This window comes from Rhinichthys klamathensis, unplaced genomic scaffold (genome assembly GCF_029890125.1).
Source record: "Rhinichthys klamathensis goyatoka isolate OS25496 unplaced genomic scaffold, OSU_Roscu_1.1 h1tg000325l_1, whole genome shotgun sequence".
NCBI lineage: Eukaryota > Metazoa > Chordata > Actinopteri > Cypriniformes > Leuciscidae > Rhinichthys > Rhinichthys klamathensis.
In genome coordinates this window covers 4,392,253-4,420,088 of record NW_026606840.1, presented here as the reverse complement: position 1 = coordinate 4,420,088, position 27,836 = coordinate 4,392,253, and the positions used below count along the sequence as shown (strand labels likewise).

The following is a 27,836-nucleotide window of genomic DNA, read 5'->3' as shown; positions in this document are numbered from 1 at the left end:
AACTTAAATACAATTTTGAAATGGTCTGTACATTAGCCACAGTGAGCACCATTAATCTAAAGAAGGTAATGTCCTTTGCTCTTCGTTTGTAATAGTTTGGTGTAAAAATTAGGAAATGAGGGAGAAAGATGTACAATTCATTATTGTGCATTGTAAAGGAATATTATAGGACAGTCAATGCACTATACTGAAGAATGAGAAATGTAAAGGGCAGAGTGTGGATGATCAGTAACTCAGCTATGGTGTTTATCATCTTCACAGTGCTTGCTGGTTAACATCCAGTCAATGTCTAAGGGCCTGTAGCTATGGGGACACAGTTTACAATTGATGACGCGTTCGTCCTGGAGGGGGAGGAGGAAGGTGTGGTTCCTGGAGAGGATGTGGGGGAATGGAAGGGGAGAGAGAAGGACGGTGGCGGAGAGATGACATTTGGACCTCTTTCTTTTGCCAAAACACAATCTCATCCTTCTGGATCCGCTGGCACTCCTGAACACAGTAATCTGAAATATCAGGTCAGGTGTTTACATGTCTGTCACTTTCTCTTTGAGATTCTTTTACGGGCAAATCTGACTGACTTTATTTTCTGTTCTCCCACAGAATCTGGAAAATGAAGATGCTTTAGGTGGCACTGTGAACTCTTCTTTCAACAACTTCTTCAAAATCAGGTTTGGCGGTTCACATCACAGTGTTGACATTTTTAATTTGAACATTCTCATTAAGCAAGAATATTAAATTTAATGTAATTATTTGAGCAGAATGGTGTAAAATGAAGGATGTGTTGCAGCAATAAGGCTGAGTTTAAAGTTTTTTTTTTTTTTTTTTTTTTTTTTTCACAATATCACACATTGCATTTGTTGCTACATCAGAAGCACAGTTTTTGGGGGACATTACAGAAGTGACAAGTTGCAAAATATATTACTTTTTCAGCAGCCAAGAACTACAACACATTACACACACTAAATATGGTAGTATACTGTCATCACAATTCAAGTAACTAGAGTTACAAACAAATAAGATGCAGCATGTCAACTGAAGCTGAATACTGGTGTACAAAATCTGCAGGAGCTTATAGCCAACGTCAAAACAAGACACGAGAAACTGGGGAAAAAGAAATCTTTGGCTGCACCCTGGCTCGATGGCATCACTACCATTTCAGTCCATATCTTGCCACGGGTGTAAAGCAATTGAGAGTAGTTACTCAGTTACTCAGCTACATTTTCAAAGCAGTATAAATTATGCAGTACAAAACACATTACAATTCAAAGCTGCAGCTATTACTATAGTACACACAGTTCAAGGTAACCTTAACCTGCCCAACAACTGATCAGAAAAAAAAAACATTGTATTCTATTGTGAAAAAATGGACTCCCAAGAAGCAACCGCTTATAAATAGGGGTCCATCCCACCACCAACACCAACACCACCCCACCCACCTGGTAAGGATTGTGTGAGCGGTCCAACTTTAGATGCCAGGACAACCATTCTTTAAATTGTGGGTATTTAGAGCACAGTTACCTTAAACAGACAAAAAAAAAAGAAGAACATTTTGAATTGATCCTTGTACCAAGAGAAAGGGGTTTAACCATCAGCCGCGAGTCCCTTGGGTTTATATCTCTCCAGTAGTTGTTGCTTTAGATTCTTTTTAAATATAGATAATGAGGCAGATTGTTTTAAATTAGTATCCAGCTCATTCCATAATTGTGGGCCACTGTAACATACACTAAACCTAGCACTTGTTAGGTTCCTACATTTACCTTTTAGGAGCAGCTTATGTCTAGTGCAGTGTGTGTGAGAATGTGTATAATGGAATGAGCTCACACAATCTAATGTTTAACCTGTTGACAACATTGTACGTTGTACATGCATTGTGATAAGTTACATTCAGGAAGCTTTAGTAGGCCATGTCTATGGAAGAAAGCATTTGTATGAGAGTTACGTGTGGACCATGAAATAGCTCTTATGGCTTTCTTTTGTAAAATCAAGATTTTATCAGTATAAGTAGGGTAGGTATTATTCCAAATAATATTACAATAAATCAAATGAGGCTCAAACAAAGTCCTATACAGGGACAAGAGTATGTCTAATGGGAGCACATGTCTCACTTTAAAGAACAAACCCACAATTTTAGATAGTTTTTTAACCAGCACATTAATATGTTCCTTAAAGTTTATAAATTGATCTATATGTATTCCAAGAAATTTTATTGTGTCCACTCTTTGAATAGCTCTATCATCTATGTTTAAATTAATGTCACAAGCACTGTACTTATGAATACTAGATCTAAAGACAATATAAAAGGTTTTACTAATATTTAGCGATAGGTTGTTACATTTAAACCAGGTATCTATTTTTGCTAGTCTGTCATTTATGAGTTTTTCAAGATGATTCAAGTGTTTGTGGGATACAAACAGATTTGTATCATCAGCAAAGAGTATTTTATAAACATCACCGGAACAATATACAAAATCATTAATGTAAACAATGAACAAAAGAGGCCCCAGAATAGATCCCTGGGGAACCCCAAGTACTATATTTTCCAATCCAGAGTCAATACCATTTAAGTTGACATATTGCCGTCTTCCATAGACATTGTCCCTGAACCACTGGAGAGCCACTCCCCTGACCCCGTAATGCGATAGTTTTCCAAGTAAGATTTGAAAGTCAATCGTGTCGAATGCTTTTGAAAGGTCGAGAAAGACCCCAATACCGGCTTCTTTTCTTTCAAAAGCATCATTTATTTTCTCTACAAGATCTAAAATAGCCATCCTTGTGCTGTTATTCTTCCTAAAGCCATATTGTGAAGATTCTAGTATGTTATGTTTATTTAAGTGATCTACAAGTCGTGAATAAACCACTCTTTCTAGCACTTTAGAAAACGTTGGCAGGATTGATATGGGTCTAAAGTTTTGAAAGTCTAGTTTTAAAAAAAGTATACAAATCTTGTCCCCAGATTTGTATACTGGTATTATCTTTGCCACCATAGTTTGTTTAGGAACTATGCCATGGTGTAATGATAAATTAATTAGCTAAGCCATTTGCCTACATATTTCATTCACTATGGCTTTAAGGATCATGCTACAGATTCCATCAGCACCAGCTGTGTAAGAGCATTTAATTTTATTAATAATGTTAGTAACTTCCATTTTACAAGTAGGTCTAAAGTATACAAGAGATGGGATAATTATTCCTCAAGAATGTTTTATAATTGGCATCCCCTGGTGGACCAAATTGTTGAGACAGATTCTTTCCAACAGAGGCAAAATATCTATTAAACAAGTCTAGTGGTGAATCTTGAATTGTACAATTATTTGATTGGGTTGGTACAACGATGTCAGGGATAACTGAGGATTTATTACTGTGGCCAAGTATCTCATTCAACACCTTCCAAGATTTCTTCTGATCCCCCGAGGCAATTTTGAGACGATCAGTGAAGTAACTCCCTTTGCTGTCTCGTATTAAGCTTGTTAATTTATTCTGTATTGTTCATAGAGTTTATCCTTCTTCTGGATAGACTTTAAGATTCCTTTAGTGATCCATGGATGAGTTTCCTTTTTATGTTTGATTATCCTTTATGGAATAGTCGCGTTGATAGCATCGGTTATTACATCAATTAATAAATTATAAGCAAAATTGGGATCTATGGCATTGTTTATTTCATCCCAGCTTTTATTTTGGAGGTGTTGAATTAGATTTGCAAGTGTTTTGTTATTAAGAACTTTTGCCTTCCTTTTAGTACATGGATCCGATACTCTTTTTATCCAGTTTGTAAAGAACACAACAGGGTAATGATCAGAGATATCAGAAAATATTACACCCGATTTACAACCAGTATTTTGTAAATTTGTTATAATATTGTCTATTTTGGATCAATAGTAGGATAGAATGATGAGGAGGAAAGGGTATTTAAAAAATCAGTTCCCTTTATATCTTCTTTAGAAATGTCAATCTTAATCTCACCCATAATAATACTGTTTTTGTTCATCTGGTTTATACAGAGAAGGAGATTATCAAAGTGGTTTCTAAATGTTTCATAGTCAGAGTTTGGTGGTCGATATATTACAAGTTAATCCAGAATTTGTTGATTTAGGTTGTATTTTAGTTCAAGCTATTTTGCACCACTAACAAGTCGTTAATTAAAACCTCCTGATGCAATTAACACCAGTTGTCAGCGATTATATTTACCAGTTAGTAATATTACTGTATAAAGTTAAAATATTAAATTGTAAGATTTTGGACAGACTGAACAAGTAGAGTAAGAAAATGTTGAAGCAGGGTGTATACATCTCACAAACAATGACAAATGTACTCTATCAATTAAGGGAGCAATACGAATAGTCCAAAAAAAGTTTATTAATCTTATTATATTACAGATTCCTTTTTGAATTGGCGAATACATTTTTGGTCTGCCTAATATTTCCTAAAAGTCATGACACAACAACAGTTTTTATCAGGACAAAACTTTGATTAATCTTTTTTATTGTTTATGTATATACAAAATTGTTTCATCTTTTTCTTCTTTCTAAGTTGAATTTTATTAATTTTTAATTGCAATGTTTGTATTTATGGAATCTGCATGTGCCTTGAAATAGCATGTGAAGCTGATATGACAATAAACTTGCATATTACTATTACCACTGAAAACATGTGATCACCTGTTTTACTTCAGAATTTTTTCTCAATTTTAGAAATTTAAAGGCAAGTTTATCCCAGTTAATAATTGGTAAATATAAGTTTACGTATCTTCAATGATACATTAAAATGGTCACTCTCCATAGTTTGCGTTAGAAATGGCAGATTTTAAAAGACAACTATACATACACTGTGATGTTAACTTCTTGTTTTCAGCCCTAGGGTAATGTTAAATTTTAAAGTAAATGCTTAATTTCCCACAAATTTTCATCAGGGACAAGAAGTGACCAACTGGCAAACAAACAAGCCATCAAATGACCAACCTAAACAAAATAAAATATGTTGCTTTGATTTTTTTGATGTCCAAGTACTTGAAAAGGCCAGATGTCAAGCCCAGTGTCTGTCTGTGTTCCAGTGATCCTGCTACTCTGTCCTACTGCAGCTCTCAGTGGTCATTCAGCACACTCAGCTCAGTCACACAGCTGTCTGCTCACTGCTGCGGGTAACACGCACACATTACTGTAAAACTTCTATTTATATAAGCTGACATTAACTAAAAAATACTCTGGTCTTGTTCATTTAAATAGTTTGTGATATTCTTTTCCTTTCCTCAACATTTGGCCTGTGTGTATTGTTCCCAGGTGGACGTCTCACCCGCTAGTGAAGAAGAATAGACGAGTCGTTCTTGCCTCGTTCCTCCTCTTAATCACTGGAGTTGGTGAGACTTTCATACCTTTTGTGATGTTCTTTGATCATGATAAGTACTACAGATCTCAAGGGGAAGGTGTTTGGGAACCACATTTTCTGTTTGACTTGTAAAGTGCTGTTAGTGTTTATCTTGCTGTCAACTCTGATCTTAAGCACGGTGAATTCAGATGTGATTGTCAGCTGCTTAGTAAATGTGTTATCTTTTCTCTCTCCCTATCGTCCCCTTCCATCTGTCTCCTACCTATCAGCTTTGATCTTTACAGGCATTGTCATACAGTTAAATCCTCACGAAGGTAAGACCTGTCACGTTGGTATTGGTTGTAAACACAGATGAGACATGAGCAGGGTTGCTTTAGCACACAACCTGTTCAGCTAATTATAAGTGGAGCATATCAGTTAATAAATCGGTGTTCTTCATGCCTTAAAAACCAAGACGACACCACCTTCAGGCCTTTAACTCTTCAGTTAGTTTCATGCCAATTTTGGTCAGTAAATGATGTAACCCATGTATTAATGCCTTTTCAGGTGTTTCAAGTGCAATTTTCTTTGTTCCTGGATTTCTTCTCTTCATTCCTGGTGGTAAGATCTAAATATTCTCAATGCAAGCTTTTATATTATATAGTCAGCTTTGCCTTTGTGAATATCAGTAATGGATTTTGGACCTTAGATAATATATTACAGTTTTATGAATTGTGAAGTTATCTTTGTAATGCAGTCAAGTAGTGTGTATACATAGGAAGAAACTGACATTTAAAGAGGACCTATTACAATGTCTTGATTTTGTTCTTGGGTCTACTAGAATGTTTTCATGCTTGAATGTAAAAAAACACACATTATTTTTCATATATTTTACATTGTTGCAGCACCTCTCTTCCCAGTCTGGCAGTAACACTCTGTTTAGTTCTGGGCCCGTATTCATAACGAATCGTAATGCAAAGAGTAGCTCCTAGTGACAAAATTCTTAGAAATGTGGGCGTTTACTCTTAAAATGAAAGAAAAAATCCTAGTAAACAAAAAAGTAATTCAGAAAGTATCTTAACCCTTAAAAGAGGTTTTAAGGTCAAAATTGTTAGGAGTATGGACGAGGACTTTTAAGAGCTTTTAAGACCAACATTCAAACCACCACTTAAATAGACATGCCAGCAATCAGTGTAATTGGAAAGAGTGGAACAATTTTTTATCATTCTAAGCCAATCAAATACCTTATAGGAAATTAACAGCATGGTAAATAAAAAAAGGATTTATATACACATATATAATGTGTGTGTGTGAGAACGGTCAAATAGGAAAAATTTTGCATGTAATTTCAAAGTGAAGGCTTAGAATAGACCCTATACTTAAAATCATTCTTTTTTTTCCTTCTTGGACAACCAACCAATCACAGTCTTCAAAAGATTGTGTCATACATAGCAATGGGGTCAACCCCGCCTCCTCACTAAGATGAAAGTTTTTGTCTTTTCCTTACTCAGAGTTGCTCTCAGATCAGTCCCGAATCGCTCGTAAGCTAAGACTCCTACATAAAAGTTTTTAAGCTAAATTCAGAGTTTTCTGAGAGGATTCTTAGAATCTTTATGAATACGGGCCCTGGTCTCTATGAAGCCCCTTTCTGAAAAGCACAATGTGCTCTGATGGACCAGTGTGTTGTGATTGGTCAACTGCTTCCTGCATGTTTCGGAAATGTCACGCCACTTACCATAACCACTAGTTTCAACACACTACTTGCATTATTCAACCAAGCCTTGTCCCTTTATTTTGCGTATGCTTGGGCGGGAATTATTTAAATGAGGAATATTGTGACATGTACGTTCCGGAAGAAAAACTACAATCAATGCATTTCAGAGAGTTCAGAATCAGCCCGCCGCTTACTGATGTGGAGAATAACTCCCTTTAGAGTGTACTTAATGCTTTGAGTGGACCTTTTTTATGCCCAAACAGCAACATTACACACTAAAGAATGTTGAAAATGGGAAAAAAAGCATAATAGGTCAGGTCCTCTTTAACATAGACAGCATTGCTTGAAAAATTCTAGAGGAAAAACAACAACTTTTGCTCTTCCCTTTTTTGTTTCAGTGTATCATGTGATCTATATAAGCTGTGCGGTTCGGGGACGAAGAGGATTCAAGTTCTTTTATTTGCCATACTTTGAGAAGTAAACCATTTCTCTTCACATCATCCAGACTGGTCGTCTGGATTGCCCACCATTTCACCCCCCACCCCCCACCCCCCACCCCCCAAGCCCCACCCCACCCAACCCAACCCAAAAAATGAAGTAAGGGGATGACCTATTTTTACAACCTCAGTTACTAGTGGTTTTCTAAACAATTTCTTAATTTTTGTAAAAGCCTAAAAACCAGTCTGTACACGGGTCTTAAATATAACCTCTACAGAAAAAAACTGTGATTTAGTGTGTCAAGCGCAACACTGTACAATCTTGAATTTAAGAAGTTGCATTCAATTGAAACGTTTTATATGAGCTGTGCTGCAGTGTTATCCTAAGTTCAGTGAAACATACTTGTAATTCAGCAAGGAGCATTATAATAAGCTTGTTACAGATGTACAAAGTTTTGTTATAAAAAGAGCACCATTAATAACATGAAATTGTACACCACTAGCCTTGTACAGTAAAAAATGAAATCATAGACAAAATGAATTACATGAAGAATGAAAATCTCAATCTGAGAAAACCAAGAATGCAATTTATCATTTAGGCCACAGCATACTACACACACATACAGTCTGAGTTGAAAAGCATTTCCATTTATCTTTCGTCCATTGTAAAATCAAGTAAGATACAGCAACCACAGTGATTGTTTTTCTTCTGCACATTCATCTTTTTAACTAGTACCACTACTAACACTTTGAACCACTAATTTAGTGTACATCATATACCAAATGAGTGTTGAAAAGATTTTGTATTGTGAACTGTTTTTAATGATTTAGACACTACAATAAAACCTGTTTTTATATTTGCTTTTAAATCGAAGTGCTGTATTTCTTATGCACATTATTGACTGTTGTATAAAAATAGCTTATGCAAGAAACTTTAGCAAATCTCAATTACATTGAAACAAGATACTTTCAGAGCACAAAGGAAAACGGTTTGTCAAGTTAATTTACAACTCTTAATTAGTTGAGCGTCTCTATTCAAGTATTTGGAGTCCCACTGACATGTCAGAACTAAAAAAGGTCTCTAGGCAGTTCAATAATTCTGTTATATAATTGACAAACAATGCCAAATTCACAAAAAAAAATCATTCAAACATTTCTTTCAAAAACTATGATCTCAATATTGTGCTATAGCCTGTAGAAAAACATTAATGCAAATCTCCAGTAACTGTTCTATTTCATTTTTGATTGTTTTGTTACATCTGCTGTCACAAGTATGAAATGTTACTCAAAAGTGAAATTAATACTCAGCGTTCTACACTTAGTTCTGCTCCCAATGCTGTATTATTACTAGTTTACACTGCCGACTTCTGTAATCTAGAATTGCATCTGTGAGGTAGTTCTACAAGTTACATATTTAATACAATTATGAGAATGAGGTAGTGTGTTGCAAAATATATATAACGGATTTAAAACGGTTTGGTTTTAAAAGCTGAACATCAACACAAGTCTAAGACCTGAGACCAGTTGATTAATATTGGATTATGGGGTGCATGTTTATCAGCTGAACAGCAGCAGGTTGTGCATTTCACATGTCTTCATTGTAGTGTTTTGTTTTTTGCAACAGAGAGGTCCACAGCATTAGCCATCACACTGGCCTGAGAAGTTGGGCTGCTGGCGAGATCTGTTTTTTGGGCAGGGCTTGAGGGTCGCACGTCTGTGACATTTTGGAAATTAAACGGGCAGGGAAACCATGGAGGAGTGTTATAGGCAATTAGGGGCGAGTCCTCTCTGCAGCTGGTTACTCGGAAATTTGTTTTCGCTGATGTGAAAAATGTGTTTGGTGAGGAATTGGATGGTGGGATCCTTAACACAGAACTACATGATGTTCTAGCTTTTATGGACAGGTCCTGAGGAAGCTGCAAAGGAAAGTTAACACTCTTAGCAAAAAAACAACAACTTGATGTTGCTTAATGACAACATGAATGTTTCTATATGTCCATGTACACTTCAGTTGAAAAGTTTGGGGTATGATTTAAACAAATATATTTTTGTCTCATGCTCACCAAAGCTGCATTTATTTTTAATAAAACAAAATACAGTAAAACAGTAATACTGTGAAATATGATTAAAAATGAAAATAACTTTAATAACAATAACTAAGAGTCATTGTTTTGATAAGCTGCTTTGGTTACAAAGTAAGATACAGATATGGAATGTAACTGTCTCACCGGTTTGAAGTTGAACCATCTAAAGACCATTTCATTCCCTGCCAGTGTGTTAAACTTATGGCCCTATGATTTCAGCAGTGCAGAAAGAGCAGACAGAATCGCGGAATCCATATGTGAATAAAAGCCTAAATTCAATCTGTGCATCATATAAAGCAATCAAGTCTCTTCAGAAAAATTGGACTAAACCGCTAAATTCATATCTCTTTATGAACTTTTTAAAGCATCAAAATGTCAGTTGTATAGCTCTCAATGGAGGGACAGAAAGCTCTCAGATTTTATCAAAAAGATCTTCATTTGTGTTTTGAAGATGAACGAAAGTCTTAAAGAGTTTGGAACGACATAAGGGGGAGTACTTCATGAAATTTTCATTTTTGGGTGAACTATCCCTTTAAAACAGAATTCAGAAAAATTTAAATGGGACACATGGAATTTCAGCAGCCATTGCACCAGTCTCCAGTGTCACTTGATCCTTCAGATATCATTATAATATGCTGATTTAAAACATTTCTTATCAAGAATGAAATCTCTTGTGCTACTTAATATTTTTGTAGAAACCATGCTGCATTTTTTCAGGGTTCTTTCATGAATAGAAATAGAAAAATAACAAATAAAAATGTATTATTAATAGAATTGTTTTGTAACATTAAATGTCTTAACTGTCACTTTTGATCAAGTTAATGCATCCTTGCTGAATAAAACGAAGTAGTAGTAATGACCCCAAACTTTTGAATGGTAGTGTATTTGCTTAACTGGCTGTCACAAAAAAAAAACACAATTTCTAAAGATTCAGGTGTCTAAATTGTATTAAAAAATATAAAATAACGTATTTAAAAATATACATACCTGTACCAAGTCTTCGTCGCTGTATGTGCTCTCTGTGTCACTCTCTGTATAGTATAGAATAAAATCCATGATGATGTGCAGTTGTGTTTGTGGCCAACAATAATATGTAGCCTAATAAGTAATTTATGACTCCTGTGGTGAATACAACACAGTAGACAGTAAAGATAAAGGCAAGAAAGAACCTTACCATGGGAGGAACCAGAAACATGGGAGTCCTGGAGAGGCAGAGACACTTCAACGGGGAAAACCCCAGGTTCTTCATTCTCTGTTCCCACCTCAACAACTGCACACACATCATGTAGTTCAGGGGAGCTCTCCTGCTCTGTTGATGAATAAGCAAGTATAAAACAATGGATCTACTGTTGAAGGCAAAGAGTACTTTTTTGGTGGTCAGAAATCACATTGAGACCAGTTGATTTAAAAAAATAGGTTATTAAAAATTTGTTCTGAGCCCTAGTGTCAGAATGGCTTAAAATGTCAAATATGTTTTGGTAACACTGTAGATAAATAAGTGCATTTTCCAGTGTATCCAAGTATGATATCTGAGGGTAGAACAAATGAGGGAATAACAAGTGGTTATTTACCAGCAAATAGCACAGTGCTGTCCGGTGAAGTTTCTATCTTAAACTCTGCTTCAAACTGTCCTTTTAGAATTTTAATTTTTCTGGGAGTGCCAGCTTTCCGTTTCTGAAAACACTAAAGAATTTAGGATAGGTGTGAGATCATTTGCAATACTTAGTAAGAACAGAAGTGTGCACTGTTGTTTAAGTGTACAGCTATTAGTTCCTACTTTTGCTCTTTGCTCCAGGTCCATCTTTTTCTTCCCTGAAGAAGATGACAATATGCATTTAGAGGATCTTAAACATCATCAGAAGAATATGTTTACCAAAATAAAATGATGTAATTCTACACTAATAATAAGTGTATGAGCATAAAATACATGGTGAAATTTCCCCTAAGTATTTATGTTAATGACCAAACTTACCTTTCTTAGCTGCTTTTTCGGATGAGGAAAGCATCCTGTACATTCTGAAGGCATTGCTTCCTCTCTTCATGCTTTGATCTTTCACTTCCTCAATATCTGGTAGAGAATTCATAGCACAGCGGAAATTTGCCTTCCATGTCTTAGGATCTGGTTTGTCAATATCTGGACGATACTTTCCTGTATGAGACATAATTGAGTAATACCTGAATCATAACATATAACAAAATGGAGTCACAAATCAGTAGATCCAGCACAAGGATCACCCCGGCAGAAAAACATTAAAAGTTGTATGCAAATGCAGAATCACCTCAAATGCAAAGTGGAAATTACAAATTTCACCTTTAAAGTAGTCAGCATCATTCTTTATTAAAGAGACAATGGACAACAGATCTGTCAACAGTTACCTGTGTGAATGGCCCAGTTCTTAAATAAAGGTGCATCCTTTTCCAAATCCCATCCATGTCTGGCTGCATGCATCCATGGTATCTGAAATATCCTTTTATCCTGGTAATGGAAACATTTTAATAGTGTACTATTAGACTATGTTCACACTGTCAGTCCAAATCCAATTATTTGTGTATCCAAAGGGAATCTGATCTAAATGACTGAGTGTCCACACTGCGTATCGCAACTGTTCAGATCCGATTTGTGTGTCTCATCATGGCTATCTTTCGATTTCCATGGCATTTATAGGACTATGCCAAAAACAACAATTAAGGGGTTTGCAATAATGTCTTTGACAATGTGTAGCTGCACCGCGGGACTACTAATAAAGCAATGTCAAAAACTGAGGCTCGCATGAGCGCACAGTGAATGAAGTGACATTTTCTGCGTGACCTGAACATTGACAACAACACAACGCAACCTTGTTCCTGCAACGATGTCTGACTTTTTTTTTTACGTTTTATGTGGTGAGAAAGTGACACATGGGGAGAAAAGCTATGCAAAATCCGATCAGACAGGTCAGACTGAAATGGATTTCCAGAAATGAGATTTCAATGAGATTTCAAACCACGTATGAATGTACCTTGAAACGGATTTGTAAGAAATCAGATTTCATGTGATTTTTTTTGCTGTTCACACTTGCTAAATATCGAATTGGAAATGCACAAAAATCTGATAGTCTGCATTTGGAATTTGACAATGTATTGGCAAAGACACAAAGTGCCACATGAGTCACATGTTCAAACTTAATTAAGTCTCCTCTTAAACTGAATACAATAGAATTTTATTGGATTTCCAGTCCACCCTCACCTTATCGACCCAGAGAAGACCTTGAATTTCCCCGCTGGTAATCTGTTGCTCCAACCAGGGGCGCATTCTCATTCTGTCCACTGGCATCTTGACTCTGAATAGAAAAGAAACAAATAGAATGAAGTTGTAAATAGTTAGTTCACCCAAAAATGAAAAGTATACCATAATTTACTCACCCTCAATCCATCCTAGGTGACTTCTTTCAGCCAAACACAATCAGAGTTATATAAAAAAATATCCTGGCTCTTCCAAGCTTTATAATGAGAGTGAATGGTACCTGAGATTTTGAAGCCCAAAAAAGCGCATCCATCCATCAGTAATCCATTCGACTCCAGGGGGTTAATAAAGGCCTTCTGAAGTGAAGCGATGGATTTTAGTAAGATATCCATATTTATAACTTTATAAACTATATTCACTGGCTTCCGATTACGGCCAAGTGTAGTTCCGGCGGAAGAGAGCAAATACAATACGTAAAGCAAAACAAAACACCGATCACGAATTAGAAGTCTAAAACAAGATTTTTTAAAGAGAAATGTCAGAGAAACTTGAGTTTGTTGCCCAGCCCTATTTGTTTGAACCGCGAGAGGCGTCTACTCTCACCTAAGCTTACCCTACGTCATACGCCGGAACTCGACTCGTGACTCGAAGCGCGGACGGATGTTACCGGAAGCTAGTGGTTACAGTTTATAAAGTTATAATTATGGATATTTTTCTAACAAAAATGCATTGTTTCTCTTCAGAAGGCCTTTATTAATCCCATGGAGCCGTATGGATTACTTTTATGATGGATGGGTGCACTTAAAAAAAAAAAAGAAAGGCACCATTCACTCCCATTATAAAGCTTGAGAGATATTTTGATATGTTTGGCTGAAAGAAGAAAGTAATATACACCTAGGATGGCTTGAGGGTGAGTAAATTATGGGACAATTTTCATTTTGGGGTGAAATAACCCTTTAAATATACTGGACATCCTGCCTCACAAGGAAAAAAAAAATTAGGAGCCTGATGAAATGAAAACAATTTTTGTTAAGAGTAGGAAATTTGCATTTTAAATAGAAAAAAACATATTAAAGTGAAGTTATACTTCCCATGGCACTTTGAAATTAAAAATTCTGTCAAACTGAAAAGGTTCTAGATGCTTAAATAATACAAAATACTTCCTATCTGTTTATTCTAGGCAAATAATGTTAATAATTATTAATTAATTATAGTAATCAATCAACTTTGCACAAATAAATAAAATAAATCTCAGTATCTAACATGGGGGAATGCCTCACGCCCTCCCAATTATCAAATCAAATGCTCTTATAACGATGATTCATTCTGCGGTAATACACAACGTGCTCCACCTTTATATGGCGTAACGTTACCTTTCACGCACATTCTATGGAAGACCAAGAATTGATTAATCCAAATATGTATTGCCTTTCATAAAAGACAGAAGAATAAACGATAAAATATCTGTCAGAGTCATTTTTTCATAATGTGACATATTTGGACGTTTACTAATGTAAACATGCATTAATTTCAGCCCAACACAGACAGAGAATCTTGTAGAATCAATCTATTTATAAACAGACTAACTAATAAATTAATAGTTCTGCTTTGAAGCCATTTAACGTTAACGTTACCTCGACGAGAGGCAATCGCCTAACGTTACTCCAAGATTCCTCGATAAGATGTGTTATAAAATCCTGTCCTAGAACTGCGCCGACAACATAACCATGTTTTGTTTTAGATTTTCTTTCTTCATCTTAAGAAGAGCGACGTAGTGTTTTTTGGATCGACATTTGAATTCTTCCAGAAGCCTTTCGTGCTTGATAGAATGACGCAACACGTCATCAAGAAGCAGACCGCGGAAGTGAAACAACGAAGCGTTTCATTGGTCGGCGTAGCTTTTGAAAGTACTGTTTCTTTCACTTTCACTTCCGCTTCCTAAATTATACCACACCGCCTGCTGGAGCCTGACGTTACTGCCAGTAAGTCACACTGGTCCAACAGGTTGGGAAGTGTGTGCAATCGCGTTACATAAAAAAGAGTAAAACAAATACAAATATATAGGATCGAAACATTCTGTGTGACTGTGGAACTTGGTTAAGCATGCATGTCATGACCGTATGAACATCAAAACAGACCGTATGAACATCAAAAGTGGCATTTGTCATTTTAATTTGTTGAACGCATTGGAATGTTCCCGAAATATAAGATTTGAGTATTCATGGTCCATTTCCACAAAATACAAAAACAAAAATGCATTGTTTCTCTTCAGAAGGCCTTTATTAATCCCATATGGAGCCGTATGGATTACTTTTATGATGGATGGGTGCACTTTTTTTTTTTTTTTTAAAGGCACCATTCACTCCCATTATAAAGCTTGAGAGATATTTTGATATGTTTGGCTGAAAGAAGAAAGTAATATACACCTAGGAATGTAATGTAAATTATATAACTTACTTGATTTTGAGCAAATTGTGTGACAACTCTTATTTTCTTTCTGACCCCATAATCCTAGAAGAGCACAATTATTTATAGCCAATGGGTGAGTTTCGCTGTTGTTGTATTGTGAAACTTCTCAGCGTGTTCTGCTGTCTGTCTGTGTCCCATACAGTCTATGGTCCCATGCAGCTTGTTTTGACTGATTTAATGTGCGAATTGCGTATCTGCCTATCTGGTTGGCAACCAGATATATTTGTTGTTAGATGTTATTTAGAAATATTTGTTGTCAGATGTTATTTAGAAAAGAAAGTGCAAATCTAACATGTTTTATAGGGAAACACATATTTAGCTGTTATTTCATTAAAGTATTTTCCAATAAACTAAATGTATTGTTGTGAAAGGGACTAAAATATTTTTCTGAAAATTTACAATTCATAATCACTATGCAATGAAAAAGTATTTACTTTGAATTTGTCCATGACAGCTATTGTGGTTTGCTCCTACATTGTCTGCTTGCAGTTCATTTATAAAAAGTGCTGGAGCTTGACCAACATGCATTTCTAATAAGGTCTCCTTATACAAAAAATGAAGTTAAATGGAAAATCTCAGCTTTTTAATTATGTGGTTAAATTTTTACCCCGTTATTATTATCAGTGTTAGCCTGTTATGATATGCGTTCATGGATTTCATTTTAAGAAGGTTTATGTCTATGTCTTACATTACTTCTAAAACAATACTCAATTTCAATGATTTTTAGAGACATTTGTTATGTTATACATTCTGTTTTATTATTCGAACAAAAACAAAGTCCTACAGAAGAATAATCATAATGACATAGGCAGCCTATCTTAGTATCTTATGAACGAGCGCGCGTTTAACGCTTTTGCTGAGCGGCTGAGATAACTACAAGAGTACGACGTAGCGTAGGTAGGCTATTTTAATATACCAACTTGCAATAGAGTGGTTGGAATAGAAAGAGAAAGACTCGGTGCAGTGTGCAGAATTGTGTAGAGATGGCGCTATTCAACTCTTTGCTCCTCCTCTAAACCCGGAACAGGCCCAGGGGGCTGGTCTCTTTGTTTCGCGGGAAGTTCTTCTGCTCTGTCTGTTCTGCCGCTGGAGACTGGAGAGAGTGGACATTCAGTGCTAATATCGATAAGAGGACTGCAGACACTTTCTGATTAAGACATGGACGACAAGGCAAAGAACGGCACATCCCAGCTCAACGGGTAACGTGTTTTATATATTGCTTTTTCTGTTAAATTCATTATGAGCGCATGCTAGGGGGCGGAGATATGACATGGTTTTAGATTTGTGTTCCTGAGAAATGTGTTAGAGTACTGAGAAGTGCAAAAGTTTTGTAAAAAAGGGTTCACCAGAACCGAACGTTGTGTGAAAACAACAACGGTGTGTTGACAGTTTTTCAGAAGATATATGATTATGTTTCTGGTACATTAGCATAAAAACGCTAATGGCTTGTTGACAAATAGTCCTACTGAAAAAATAGTTGCACATGAAGGTAAATCTGATGATTACTGCCCTCTTGTGGCCATGTTTGGCATCTTCAGCCCTGGAAGCTGGCTGTGATTTCACGATTTCACCAAGTACAACATGTTCCTGGATCAACAGCTCTGTTGATCCTGGAAAAACATGGCAATCAACAGTGGGGTTAATTAGCTGCATCTTTTCCCTCTGATTTTAGTGATAAATTATTGTAAGGATTAGGGGTATGGATAGGGTTACGACCTGTTTTCGGAAAGGAATGTCCACGATAAACAAAATATGTTGATCCAGGAACATATCTGGCAAAATCATTGTGACTGCAAGTGAGGTGCACTAATCAAATCAGATTAGATTTAAAAGGAAAATCTAAAACCTATTGTATTTCCATTTATATCGTGTGAATGGTTTTCAGATAACTGCACATTTTAAAACTGTTTAATGACTACCTCAGCATTGTCTCACACTGCACTGCCCATTAGCTTCAGATCATCAACCCTCAGTATTCCACCATTAGACTCTCTCTCACACACACACACACACACACACACACACACCTGCTCTGACAGCTGCTCAAAAAAGAGAGAATCACCAGAGACTTTAGGAAAAAGAGTGAGTCAAGTCAGATGGGTCCATTAAATCTTCACACATAAATCCCTTTGCCTTTCAAAGACAGTCACTGAGATGTGTCGCAAAAGGTGTAATATCACTTTTAACTAAAATGGAAAGCCCTGGAGGAAAACCATCTGATGATCATGTCTGTCAGTGCTTATATCACACATGTAGAGTAGACAGTCATTGCTGGGCATCAGGGGTTCCAGTGTTAAGATCAAGTACTCTGATGTAGGCAATAGGAATCTTCCATACTGAAGATGCAGATATTATGAATGTATGTACACTACCATTCAAAAGGTTGTGGTCAGTTAGATATTTTTTTGTAAAGAAATGAATACTTTTATTTGGCAACCAACGACAGTAAAACATTTATAATCTTTAATATAATCTTTTAATCTAGAATAAAAATGTAATCTTTGAGATAAATACTGTTCTTTGAACTTAATATTCATCAAAGAATCCTGAAAAAAAAGATAATTGTTTCCACAGAAATATCAAGCAGCACAACTGTTTTCAACATTAAATGTGAATGTTTTTTCTGAGCAGCAAATTAGAATAATTTAGAAGGACCCAGTGATTTAACTAAACTATTTAAAAATAAGGAAGGCCTTTTTAAGACTCTCTGTGAAATGTAATTTTAAAAGAATGCAATTTTTGAGGAGGAATAAATTAGGACACCCCCCATATATTTCCCCCACACTGCTTATGAGTGTGGAAAAGGATTTAAAAAGATGCATATTTCAAAGGACTTTGACATCAGCCATTCCACCATTTTATCTCACTGAATTAATTTCAACAAAGGGGGGTATCACTAGTTATTAGGGATCCTAATGTTTTCCTCCATTAAAATAGGCATTTTTATGCATATTTTTTGTTTGATGAGTAAAAAAATGTTAATTTATATTGTTTAATTACAATAAATCACTTTCTTTTCCAGGAATGAAAAAAAAATCAAATTAGACATTGTTATGTAAACATTTCTTAATAAAGAGTTGACTATTTAATGGGATGACAAGCTCGACAAGGCGCTCCTCTTTATCCATGGTCCATTTTCGCCTACTTGGCGCTCGTTGTGTTTCCATGTCCGTCGACATGTTTCTTTGTTGTGACTGATGGCTTCCTGTTTCCTGTTTCCGGTTTTCTGAGAACGATTTTATTGGTTGTTGATTGTTTTACGTCACTATGACTACGCTAGGACTTGCGATAATATCAAACATGTTTGATATGAAAGACTGGCATAAATCGGGTCGCCGACTGCAGATTATCACCTCACATTTAACGATCGAGACGACGGGAGCGCGCCGAGACTCCAGTAAGATTGCTAAAAACGGCCCGTCTTTAGTCTGAGACTGTGAAAATCCTTTGGTGTACGCCCGGCATAAGGACTGGAGTTGAGAACCACTGGTTTATACCAGTCTGATCTCATGACATTTCATACTTATTTTACAAGTTGGCTAATTCGTACAAATTTGTACGAGTGAGGTTGTGCGATTTTAGCCACCTCATAAAATGTGTACGAATTGCCGTGAGATCGGATTGGTCTATACACAGTATTTAGCCCAATTACATCAGAAGTAACTAATCAAATTACAGAAAATTAAATTACAGTAACTAATTACTTAGTAATTAGTTACACCCAACACTGGTGTTCACACGTATTATCATGTACTATATTTCCCCTAAATGTAATGATTTGTCAGTTTTTTTTTGTGCTCTCCTGGCTACAGGGGTTAATTTTTTTCTTAATTTCATTCATTCTTTCAATCCATCAGAACACACAGTGAAGGTCCGACAAAGAAGAGGCAGGACTACCTGGAGTGGCCAGAGTATTTCATGGCTGTTGCCTTCTTATCAGCACAGAGGAGCAAAGATCCCAGTTCTCAGGTACCCAGAGATCGATTGCCTGCAGTCCTACTAATTTGAAGTGTGGGTTGATTTGGTGACCACACACATCAATCTGAAATGTGGTTAAATAGTATTCAATATGAAATTAAATAGGGCTGCATGATATTGGAAAAACTAACATTGCAATATTTAGTTTTTCTGCGATACTAAAACAATTTGAAAACATTTCATGTCTTGAATAGCTCTATTTGGAAAGAATTAATCATTATAGAATGATTGTGGTGATTTTGTAGGGAGTGTAGGGACACGTTTTTCGGGTAAATCTAACAGTATTCAGGTTCAGAAATGAACAATCAAATGTAAAATAACACTGCATCTTCACTGTATAAATTAAATATAATTTTAAAGCTACAAGAGTGATTTGTTCTGTCTTTTGTTGTTTAATTCAATTCACATTTATTTGTGTAGTGCTTTTCACAATACACATTGGGTCTCATTCATGAAACGTTCGTAAATATACGAGTAAATATGAGAGTGATTTGCGCGTAAACAGACCTTCCCGAAAAGTCATCTCCTGATTCACAAATACTTCGTAAACGTCAGATGTGATAGTGAAATGTGTGTGTGTGTGTGTTAATGAATTCCAATCAGTCGTAAATGGGATGCGCGTGCACGTTCATTCTCAATTACCATAAATCCCGCCCATTAAATCCGACTGACAACTATATATGGGCATCATATTATGACACCAAACGAAGGATTTCAACATGTCTTCTCAAAAACGAATGAAAAAGAAAAATTTCTCAGATGCAGAAATCGAAGTTGTATTATCAGAAGTTCATTCAAAACACCACATTTTATTTTCAAGCGTAGGCTACATAGTGGCGTATCAGGTCCTAAAAAAAGGAAGCTTGGCAGCATATTACAGATGCAGTTAATGGAGTTTCATCTGTTAATCAAACAGTCCCAGAAGTAAAAAAGAAAAACCGTATGTAATTACTATATATAATTTTTTTTCAAAATGCTGTGTAAATATGTACCCGATTAAGGTGAATTAAAATCCAGCATTAGTTATTAATGAGCAAACGTTCGGATGTTAAACTCACTATTTACGCGTGGCTGGGAGCAGGTGTAGATTTATTTCGTACCAACTAACATTTGGAAAATACGAACATTTTAATGAATCCGAAAATTTACGCCAGAACCACTTTACACACGATTTACACAAAAATTCGTTCTGCTCGTGTTTCATGAATGAGACCCATTGTTTCAAAGCAGCTTTACAGAAAATGCTTGTCTACATTACAGTTTGTCTACAATACAAAGTTATCTGTTAGCAGAGGTGACTGTGTCCAAGTAATGTATTTCAGAAATGTACATCTTCAAATCATGCAATTAGATAACATCATGTATTAAAGCTGCAGTCCGTAGCTTTTTTTGGGTTTAAAATGATCCAAAATACATAACCAGCAAGTGTTCAAAACTATCTGCTTGCCTTAGCTCGATTCAAACCGGTAATCTTGTAATAATGTTTTTAATTCCAGTGGTACTGGTGGATTTCCGCGGGAGATTCGAGCATGTCTTTGCGTCATTGCGTCACATCTGTACATATAAAGAAGGAGTCTCGGCTAGTAGGATATTGAGTGTGAGGATGCTGGAGGTGGAGATTTATAGCCTTTTCTCACAGCACTTGATATAATTAAACTTAGCAATTTGATGGCAGATCCAGAAAGGTTCAAACGACAATCACCAGTGACAACTGAAGACTCACCCATTATAAAATGCAAAACACTTCGTTCGGACTTCGGAGTGGTTACAGAAAAAAAGAGACTGCAACCGATCCCATGCGAAAACAAGGATACATATCGGAAGGACATTACATGTAGTCACACGCAATGCTGACGTTGTTAACATTAACAATTTGAGAACAAACTAGAATGTACATTTCCAGAAGAAAATGTGAAGTGGTGCTTGCAGTGGCAAAACTCGCCGCTCGGTTGCTAGCGTGCGGTTAGCTAGTTTTTACCAAGATGCTAGCATGATTAGCATGTTGCTAGCATCATGCTAGCATGATTAGCATGTTGTTAGCATTATGCTACCATTATTAGCATGTTGCTAGCATGATTAGCATGTTGCTAGCATGTTGCCAGCATGATTAGCATGTTGCTAGCATCATGCTAGCATGATTAGCATGTTGTTAGCATTATGCTAGCATTATTAGCATGTTGCTAGCATGATTAGCATGTTGCTAGCATGATGCTAGCATGATGCTAGCATGATGCTAGCATGATTAGCATGATTAGCATGATGCTAGCATGATTAGCATGTTGGTAGCATGATTAGCATGTTGCTAGCATCATGCTAGCATGATTAGCATGTTGTTAGCATCATGCTAGCATGATTAGCATGTTGTTAGCATCATGCTAGCATCATGCTAATCATGCTAGCATGTTGTTAGCATCATGCTACCAACATGCTAGCATGATTAGCATGTTGTTAGCATCATGCTACCAACATGCTAGCATGATTAACATGTTGCTAGCATGATGCTAACAAAAATAAACATGTTGCAAACATGTTTTAGCTAGATGCTAGCATGATTAGCATATTGCTAGCATCATGCTAGCATGTTAAGCATGTTGCTAGCATGATGCTAGCATGGTTGCTAATGTGTTACTAGGTGGTTGCTAGGGTATTATGGGTGGTTGCTATGGCGTTGCTAGGCGGTTGCTAGGGTGTTCTGGGTGGTTGCTATGGTGTTGCTAGGCAGTTGCTAGGGTATTCTGGGTGGTTGCTAGGGTGTTTTGGGTGGTTGCTATGGCCTTGCTAGGCGGTTGCTAGGGTGTTCTGGGTGGTTGCTAGGGCATTGCTAGGCAGTTGCTAGGGTGTTGCTAGGGTAATCTGGGTGGTTGCTATGGTGTTACTAGGTGGTTGGTAGTTGTCACAGATGGTTACTGTTGAGTTTGTAGCATTTTATTGGCATGATTTAGCACTTAGCTAATCAATATTAGCATGTAGCTATTCACTGCTAGCATGTGTAGGATGTAGCAAGTCCTGTTTGCTAGCATGAGTCAAAAGAGCCAACCCCCATCTCTATACGATGTTCTGATGCAGAGATATTGGTCTTGCAAAACGGTTGCTAGGGTACTCTGTTTGGTTGCTAGGGAGTGGCTTGGCAGCTGCCAATCATGAAGCTCCAAAGTCAATGTGAATGTATAAACCAACCCCCATCTCTATACGATGTTTTGATGCAGAGATATAGGTCTTGCAAAATGGTTGCTAGGGTACTCTGTTTGGTTGCTAGGGAGTGGCTTGGAAGCTGCCAATCATGAAACTCCAAAGGCTTCTTGTCAGTATGAATGATATAAACCAACTCCCACGCCTTTGTGACATTCAGAATGGAAGATATTCCTCTTTGGATTTTTGTTGCTAAGGTGCTTGATAATGGTTGCTAGGGAGGGATTAGGATGTGTTGAGGTGATTCAGGATTGGCTGTTTGCTGCCCCGAGTCAAACGAGACCACCCTCATGTTTCTATGACTCTTATATCCTGAGATATCCCTTTGATCTGTTTCAATGGAAGTCTATGGAACTTGTTGCTAAGGAGCTCTAAATGGTTGCTAGGGCGTGGCTTGATAGCTTCACAATGATCCTGAGAGACTGATTGGTTGTCTGAATAAAATGAGCCCGCCCCCTTGTCTCTATGACACTGTGATCCAGAGCTATGTTCAATATAAAAGCGGTTTCTATGGTGTAGGACGGCCCATTTCATGGGCCGTCCTACACCATAGTAAGTCAATGGGGCAACTTTGGGCCCCTCCTGCCCCCCACGGGTGCAACTTTTACCCCATTGTGTGGTATGTTCTTACAGAGCCTGTCAGCCTCTTCAAATGTGGTAAATTACACGTTTCTGCGACATCCTCGTTCCGAGCTACGACGCGTCAAAGTTTGACGCAATGTTAAGTCTATGGGATTTTTCGGCCGGTTTTTCGCCCCTGGGGCGAACATCGTACCCCCGATCCCTTATAAAAGTCATAGCACACCATTCCCGAACAGGCCGCACGTTTTGACACCTCATTCATGGGTCTGTGACAAAAACTGCGGGAGGAGTAGCGCGTCAAAAAGTGGCCAGAAGAATAAGAAGAATAAGAATAATAAGTATGCACAATAACACTAGTGTTGCTTTGCCATAGGCAAGCACCACTAACTAGAATGTACATTTCCAGAAGAAAATGTGAAGTGGTGCTTGCAGTGGCAAAACTCGCCGCTCGGTTGCTAGCTTGCGGTTAGCTAGTTTTTACCAAGATGCTAGCATGATTAGCATGTTGCGACCATCATGCTAGCATGATTAGCATGTTGTTAGCATTATGCTAGCATTATTAGCATGTTGCTAGCATGATTAGCATGTTGCTAGCATGATGTTAGCATGATTAGCATTTTGCTAGCATGTTGCTAGCATGATGCTAGCATGATTAGCATGTTGCTAGCATGATGCTAGCATGATTAGCATGTTGCTAGCATGTTGCTAGCATGATTAGCATGTTGCTAGCATCATGCTAGCATGATTAGCATGTTGTTAGCATTATGCTAGCATTATTAGCATGTTGCTAGCATGATTAGCATGTTGCTAGCATGATGTTAGCATGATTAGCATTTTGCTAACATGTTGCTAGCATGATGCTAGCATGATTAGCATGTTGCTAGCATGATGTTAGCATGATTAGCATTTTGCTAGCATGTTGCTAGCATGATGCTAGCATGATTAGCATGTTGCTAGCATGTTGCTAGCATGATTAGCATGTTGCTAGCATCATGCTAGCATGATTAGCATGTTGCTAGCATCATGCTAGCATGATTAGCATGTTGTTAGCATAATGTTAGCATGTTTGGCATTTTGCTAGCATGATGCTAGCATGGTTGCTAAGGTGTTACTAGGGTATTATGGGTGGTTGCTAGGGTGTTGCTAGGCGGTTGCTAGGGTGTTCTGGGTGGTTGCTAGGGTGTTGCTAGGCGGTTGCTAGGGTGTTCTGAGTGGTTGCTAGGGTGTTGCTAGGTGGTTGCTAGGGTATTCTGGGTGGTTGCTAGGGTGTTGCTAGGCGGTTGCTAGGGTGTTCTGGGTGGTTGCTAGGCGGTTGCTAGGGTGTTGCTAGGGGGTTTTGGGTGGTTGCTAGGGTGTTGCTAGGCGGTTGCTAGGGTCTTCTGGGTGGTTGCTAGGGTGTTGCTAGGCTGTTGCTAGGGCGTTCTGGGTGGTTGCTAGGGTGTTGCTAGGCAGTTGCTAGGGTGTTCTGAGTGGTTGCTAGGGTGTTGCTAGGTGGTTGCTAGGGTATTCTGAGTGGTTGCTAGGGTGTTGCTAGGTGGTTGCTAGGGTATTCTGGGTGGTTGCTAGGGTATTCTGGGTGGTTGCTATGGTGTTGCTAGGCGGTTGCTAGGGTGTTTTGGGTGGTTGTTATGGTATTCTGGATGGTTGCTATGGTGTTACTAGGTGGTTGGTAGTGTTCACATTTGGTTACTATAGAGTTTTTATAATGTTCATGGCATGATTTAGCACTTAGCTAATCAATATTAGCATGTAGCTATTCACAGCTAGCATGTTTAGCATGTAGCAAGTCCTGTTTGCTAGCATGAGTCAAAAGAGCCAACCCCCATCTCTATACGATGTTCTGATGCAGAGATATTGGTCTTGCAAAACGGTTGCTAGGGTACTCTGTTTGGTTGCTAGGGAGTGGCTTGGCAGCTGCCAATCATGAAGCTCCAAAGTCAATGTGAATGTATAAACCAACCCCCATCTCTATACGATGTTTTGATGCAGAGATATAGGTCTTGCAAAATGGTTGCTAGGGTACCTTGTTTGGTTGCTAGGGAGTGGCTTGGCAGCTGCCAATCATGAAACTCCAAAGGCTGCTTGTCAGTATGAAAGATATAAACCAACTCCCATGCCTCTGTGACATTCAGAATGGACGATATTCCTCTTTGGATTTTGGTTGCTAAGGTGCTCGACAATGGTTGCTAGGGCGTGGCTAGCAAGTGTTGAGGTGATTCATGATTGGCTGTTTGCTGGCCCGAGTCAAACGAGACCACCCTCATGTTTCTATGACAATTCAGTCCAGAGATATCCCTTCGATCTCTTTCAATGGAAGTCTATGGGAGTTGTTGCTAAGGTGCTCTAAATGGTTGCTAGGGCGTGGCTTGATAGCTTCACAATGATCCTGAGAGACTGATTGGTTGTCTGAGTAAAATGAGCCCGCCCCCTTGTCTCTATGACACTGTGATCCAGAGTTATGTTCAATATAAAAGCGGTTTCTATGGTGTAGGACGGCCCATTTCATGGGCCGTCCTACACCATAGTAAGTCAATGGGGAAACTTTGGGCATCTCCTGCACCCCAGGGGTGCAACTTTTACCCCATTGTGTGGTATGTTCTTACAGAGCCTGTCAGCCTCTTCAAATGTGGCAAATTTCACGTTTCTGCGACATCCTCGTTCCGAGCTACGACTCGTCAAAGTTTTTCGCAATGTTAAGTCTATGGGATTTTTTTGGGCCGTTTTTCGCCCCTGGGGCGACCATCGTACCCCCGATCTCTTAGAAAAGTCATAGCACACCATTCCCGAACAGGCCGCACGTTTTGACACCTCATTCATGGGTCTGTGACAAAAACTGCGGGAGGAGTAGCGCGTCAAAAAGTGGCCAGAAGAATAATAAGAAGAAGAAGAAGAACTAGAATGTACATTTCCAGAAGAAAATGTGAAGTGGTGCTTGCAGTGGCAAAACTCGCCGCTCGGTTGCTAGCGTGCGGTTAGCTAGTTTTTACCAAGATGCTAGCATGATTAGCATGTTGCTAGCATCATGCTAGCATGATTAGCATGTTGTTAGCATTATGCTACCATTATTAGCATGTTGCTAGCATGATTAGCATGTTGCTAGCATGTTGCCAGCATGATTAGCATGTTGCTAGCATCATGCTAGCATGATTAGCATGTTGTTAGCATTATGCTAGCATTATTAGCATGTTGCTAGCATGATTAGCATGTTGCTAGCATGATGCTAGCATGATGCTAGCATGATGCTAGCATGATTAGCATGATTAGCATGATGCTAGCATGATTAGCATGTTGGTAGCATGATTAGCATGTTGCTAGCATCATGCTAGCATGATTAGCATGTTGTTAGCATCATGCTAGCATGATTAGCATGTTGTTAGCATCATGCTAGCATCATGCTAATCATGCTAGCATGTTGTTAGCATCATGCTACCAACATGCTAGCATGATTAGCATGTTGTTAGCATCATGCTACCAACATGCTAGCATGATTAACATGTTGCTAGCATGATGCTAACAAAAATAAACATGTTGCAAACATGTTTTAGCTAGATGCTAGCATGATTAGCATATTGCTAGCATCATGCTAGCATGTTAAGCATGTTGCTAGCATGATGCTAGCATGGTTGCTAATGTGTTACTAGGTGGTTGCTAGGGTATTATGGGTGGTTGCTATGGCGTTGCTAGGCGGTTGCTAGGGTGTTCTGGGTGGTTGCTATGGTGTTGCTAGGCAGTTGCTAGGGTATTCTGGGTGGTTGCTAGGGTGTTTTGGGTGGTTGCTATGGCCTTGCTAGGCGGTTGCTAGGGTGTTCTGGGTGGTTGCTAGGGCATTGCTAGGCAGTTGCTAGGGTGTTGCTAGGGTAATCTGGGTGGTTGCTATGGTGTTACTAGGTGGTTGGTAGTTGTCACAGATGGTTACTGTTGAGTTTGTAGCATTTTATTGGCATGATTTAGCACTTAGCTAATCAATATTAGCATGTAGCTATTCACTGCTAGCATGTGTAGGATGTAGCAAGTCCTGTTTGCTAGCATGAGTCAAAAGAGCCAACCCCCATCTCTATACGATGTTCTGATGCAGAGATATTGGTCTTGCAAAACGGTTGCTAGGGTACTCTGTTTGGTTGCTAGGGAGTGGCTTGGCAGCTGCCAATCATGAAGCTCCAAAGTCAATGTGAATGTATAAACCAACCCCCATCTCTATACGATGTTTTGATGCAGAGATATAGGTCTTGCAAAATGGTTGCTAGGGTACTCTGTTTGGTTGCTAGGGAGTGGCTTGGAAGCTGCCAATCATGAAACTCCAAAGGCTTCTTGTCAGTATGAATGATATAAACCAACTCCCACGCCTTTGTGACATTCAGAATGGAAGATATTCCTCTTTGGATTTTTGTTGCTAAGGTGCTTGATAATGGTTGCTAGGGAGGGATTAGGATGTGTTGAGGTGATTCAGGATTGGCTGTTTGCTGCCCCGAGTCAAACGAGACCACCCTCATGTTTCTATGACTCTTATATCCTGAGATATCCCTTTGATCTGTTTCAATGGAAGTCTATGGAACTTGTTGCTAAGGAGCTCTAAATGGTTGCTAGGGCGTGGCTTGATAGCTTCACAATGATCCTGAGAGACTGATTGGTTGTCTGAATAAAATGAGCCCGCCCCCTTGTCTCTATGACACTGTGATCCAGAGCTATGTTCAATATAAAAGCGGTTTCTATGGTGTAGGACGGCCCATTTCATGGGCCGTCCTACACCATAGTAAGTCAATGGGGCAACTTTGGGCCCCTCCTGCCCCCCACGGGTGCAACTTTTACCCCATTGTGTGGTATGTTCTTACAGAGCCTGTCAGCCTCTTCAAATGTGGTAAATTACA

At 38.2% G+C, this 27,836-nt stretch overlaps 3 protein-coding genes across 5 annotated transcripts in view; 2 read left to right on the top strand and 1 right to left on the bottom strand.

The window, feature by feature from the left end:
• The first annotated feature begins 244 nt into the window (after window positions 1–244).
• tmem134 (transmembrane protein 134) lies at window positions 245–7,532 on the top strand. Its single transcript, XM_056271837.1, has 7 exons — window positions 245–512; window positions 598–665; window positions 5,045–5,131; window positions 5,271–5,347; window positions 5,586–5,630; window positions 5,863–5,916; window positions 7,408–7,532. The coding sequence occupies exons 1-7, from the start codon at window positions 306–308 to the stop codon at window positions 7,488–7,490; spliced, it is 621 nt and encodes a 206-aa protein (XP_056127812.1). The 5' UTR covers window positions 245–305; the 3' UTR covers window positions 7,491–7,532.
• Window positions 7,533–8,908: 1,376 nt separating this feature from the next.
• irf2a (interferon regulatory factor 2a) lies at window positions 8,909–14,614 on the bottom strand. 3 transcript variants are annotated; one of them, XM_056271819.1, is made up of 9 exons: window positions 14,388–14,614; window positions 12,757–12,850; window positions 11,907–12,006; window positions 11,503–11,679; window positions 11,308–11,342; window positions 11,102–11,213; window positions 10,705–10,839; window positions 10,518–10,561; window positions 8,909–9,362 (listed from the first exon to the last, which is right to left on the bottom strand). In XM_056271819.1, the coding sequence occupies exons 2-9, from the start codon at window positions 12,841–12,843 to the stop codon at window positions 9,042–9,044; spliced, it is 1,011 nt and encodes a 336-aa protein (XP_056127794.1). In that variant the 5' UTR covers window positions 12,844–12,850; window positions 14,388–14,614; the 3' UTR covers window positions 8,909–9,041. The 3 variants fall into 3 exon arrangements, with proteins under 3 accessions (XP_056127794.1, XP_056127795.1, XP_056127796.1); XM_056271820.1 differs by having other exon boundaries at window positions 8,909–9,353; XM_056271821.1 differs by having other exon boundaries at window positions 10,705–10,800.
• Window positions 14,615–16,295: 1,681 nt separating this feature from the next.
• Window positions 16,296–27,836, top strand: part of dctd (dCMP deaminase) — a 77,025-nt gene continuing 65,484 nt past the window's right edge. Inside the window, exons 1-2 of the mRNA XM_056271833.1 lie at window positions 16,296–16,421; window positions 19,080–19,191. Of these exons, the coding sequence (XP_056127808.1) occupies window positions 16,381–16,421; window positions 19,080–19,191 (153 nt within the window). The 5' untranslated portion in view covers window positions 16,296–16,380. The remainder of the gene's footprint in view (window positions 16,422–19,079; window positions 19,192–27,836) is intronic.

Coding starts and splice junctions, on each gene's coding strand:
- tmem134 (XM_056271837.1), top strand. CDS start 306: ATGGGGACACAGTTTACAATTGATGACGCGTTCGTCCTGGAGGGGGAG. Junction 5,348..5,585: donor CCTCTTAATCACTGGAGTTG/GTGAGACTTTCA, acceptor CCTACCTATCAG/CTTTGATCTTTACAGGCATT. Junction 5,917..7,407: donor TCTTCTCTTCATTCCTGGTG/GTAAGATCTAAA, acceptor TTTTTGTTTCAG/TGTATCATGTGATCTATATA.
- irf2a (XM_056271819.1), bottom strand. CDS start 12,843: ATGCCAGTGGACAGAATGAGAATGCGCCCCTGGTTGGAGCAACAGATT. Junction 12,007..12,756: donor GTCTTCTCTGGGTCGATAAG/GTGAGGGTGGAC, acceptor TTCCATTACCAG/GATAAAAGGATATTTCAGAT. Junction 11,214..11,307: donor ACCTGGAGCAAAGAGCAAAA/GTAGGAACTAAT, acceptor TAAATTCTTTAG/TGTTTTCAGAAACGGAAAGC.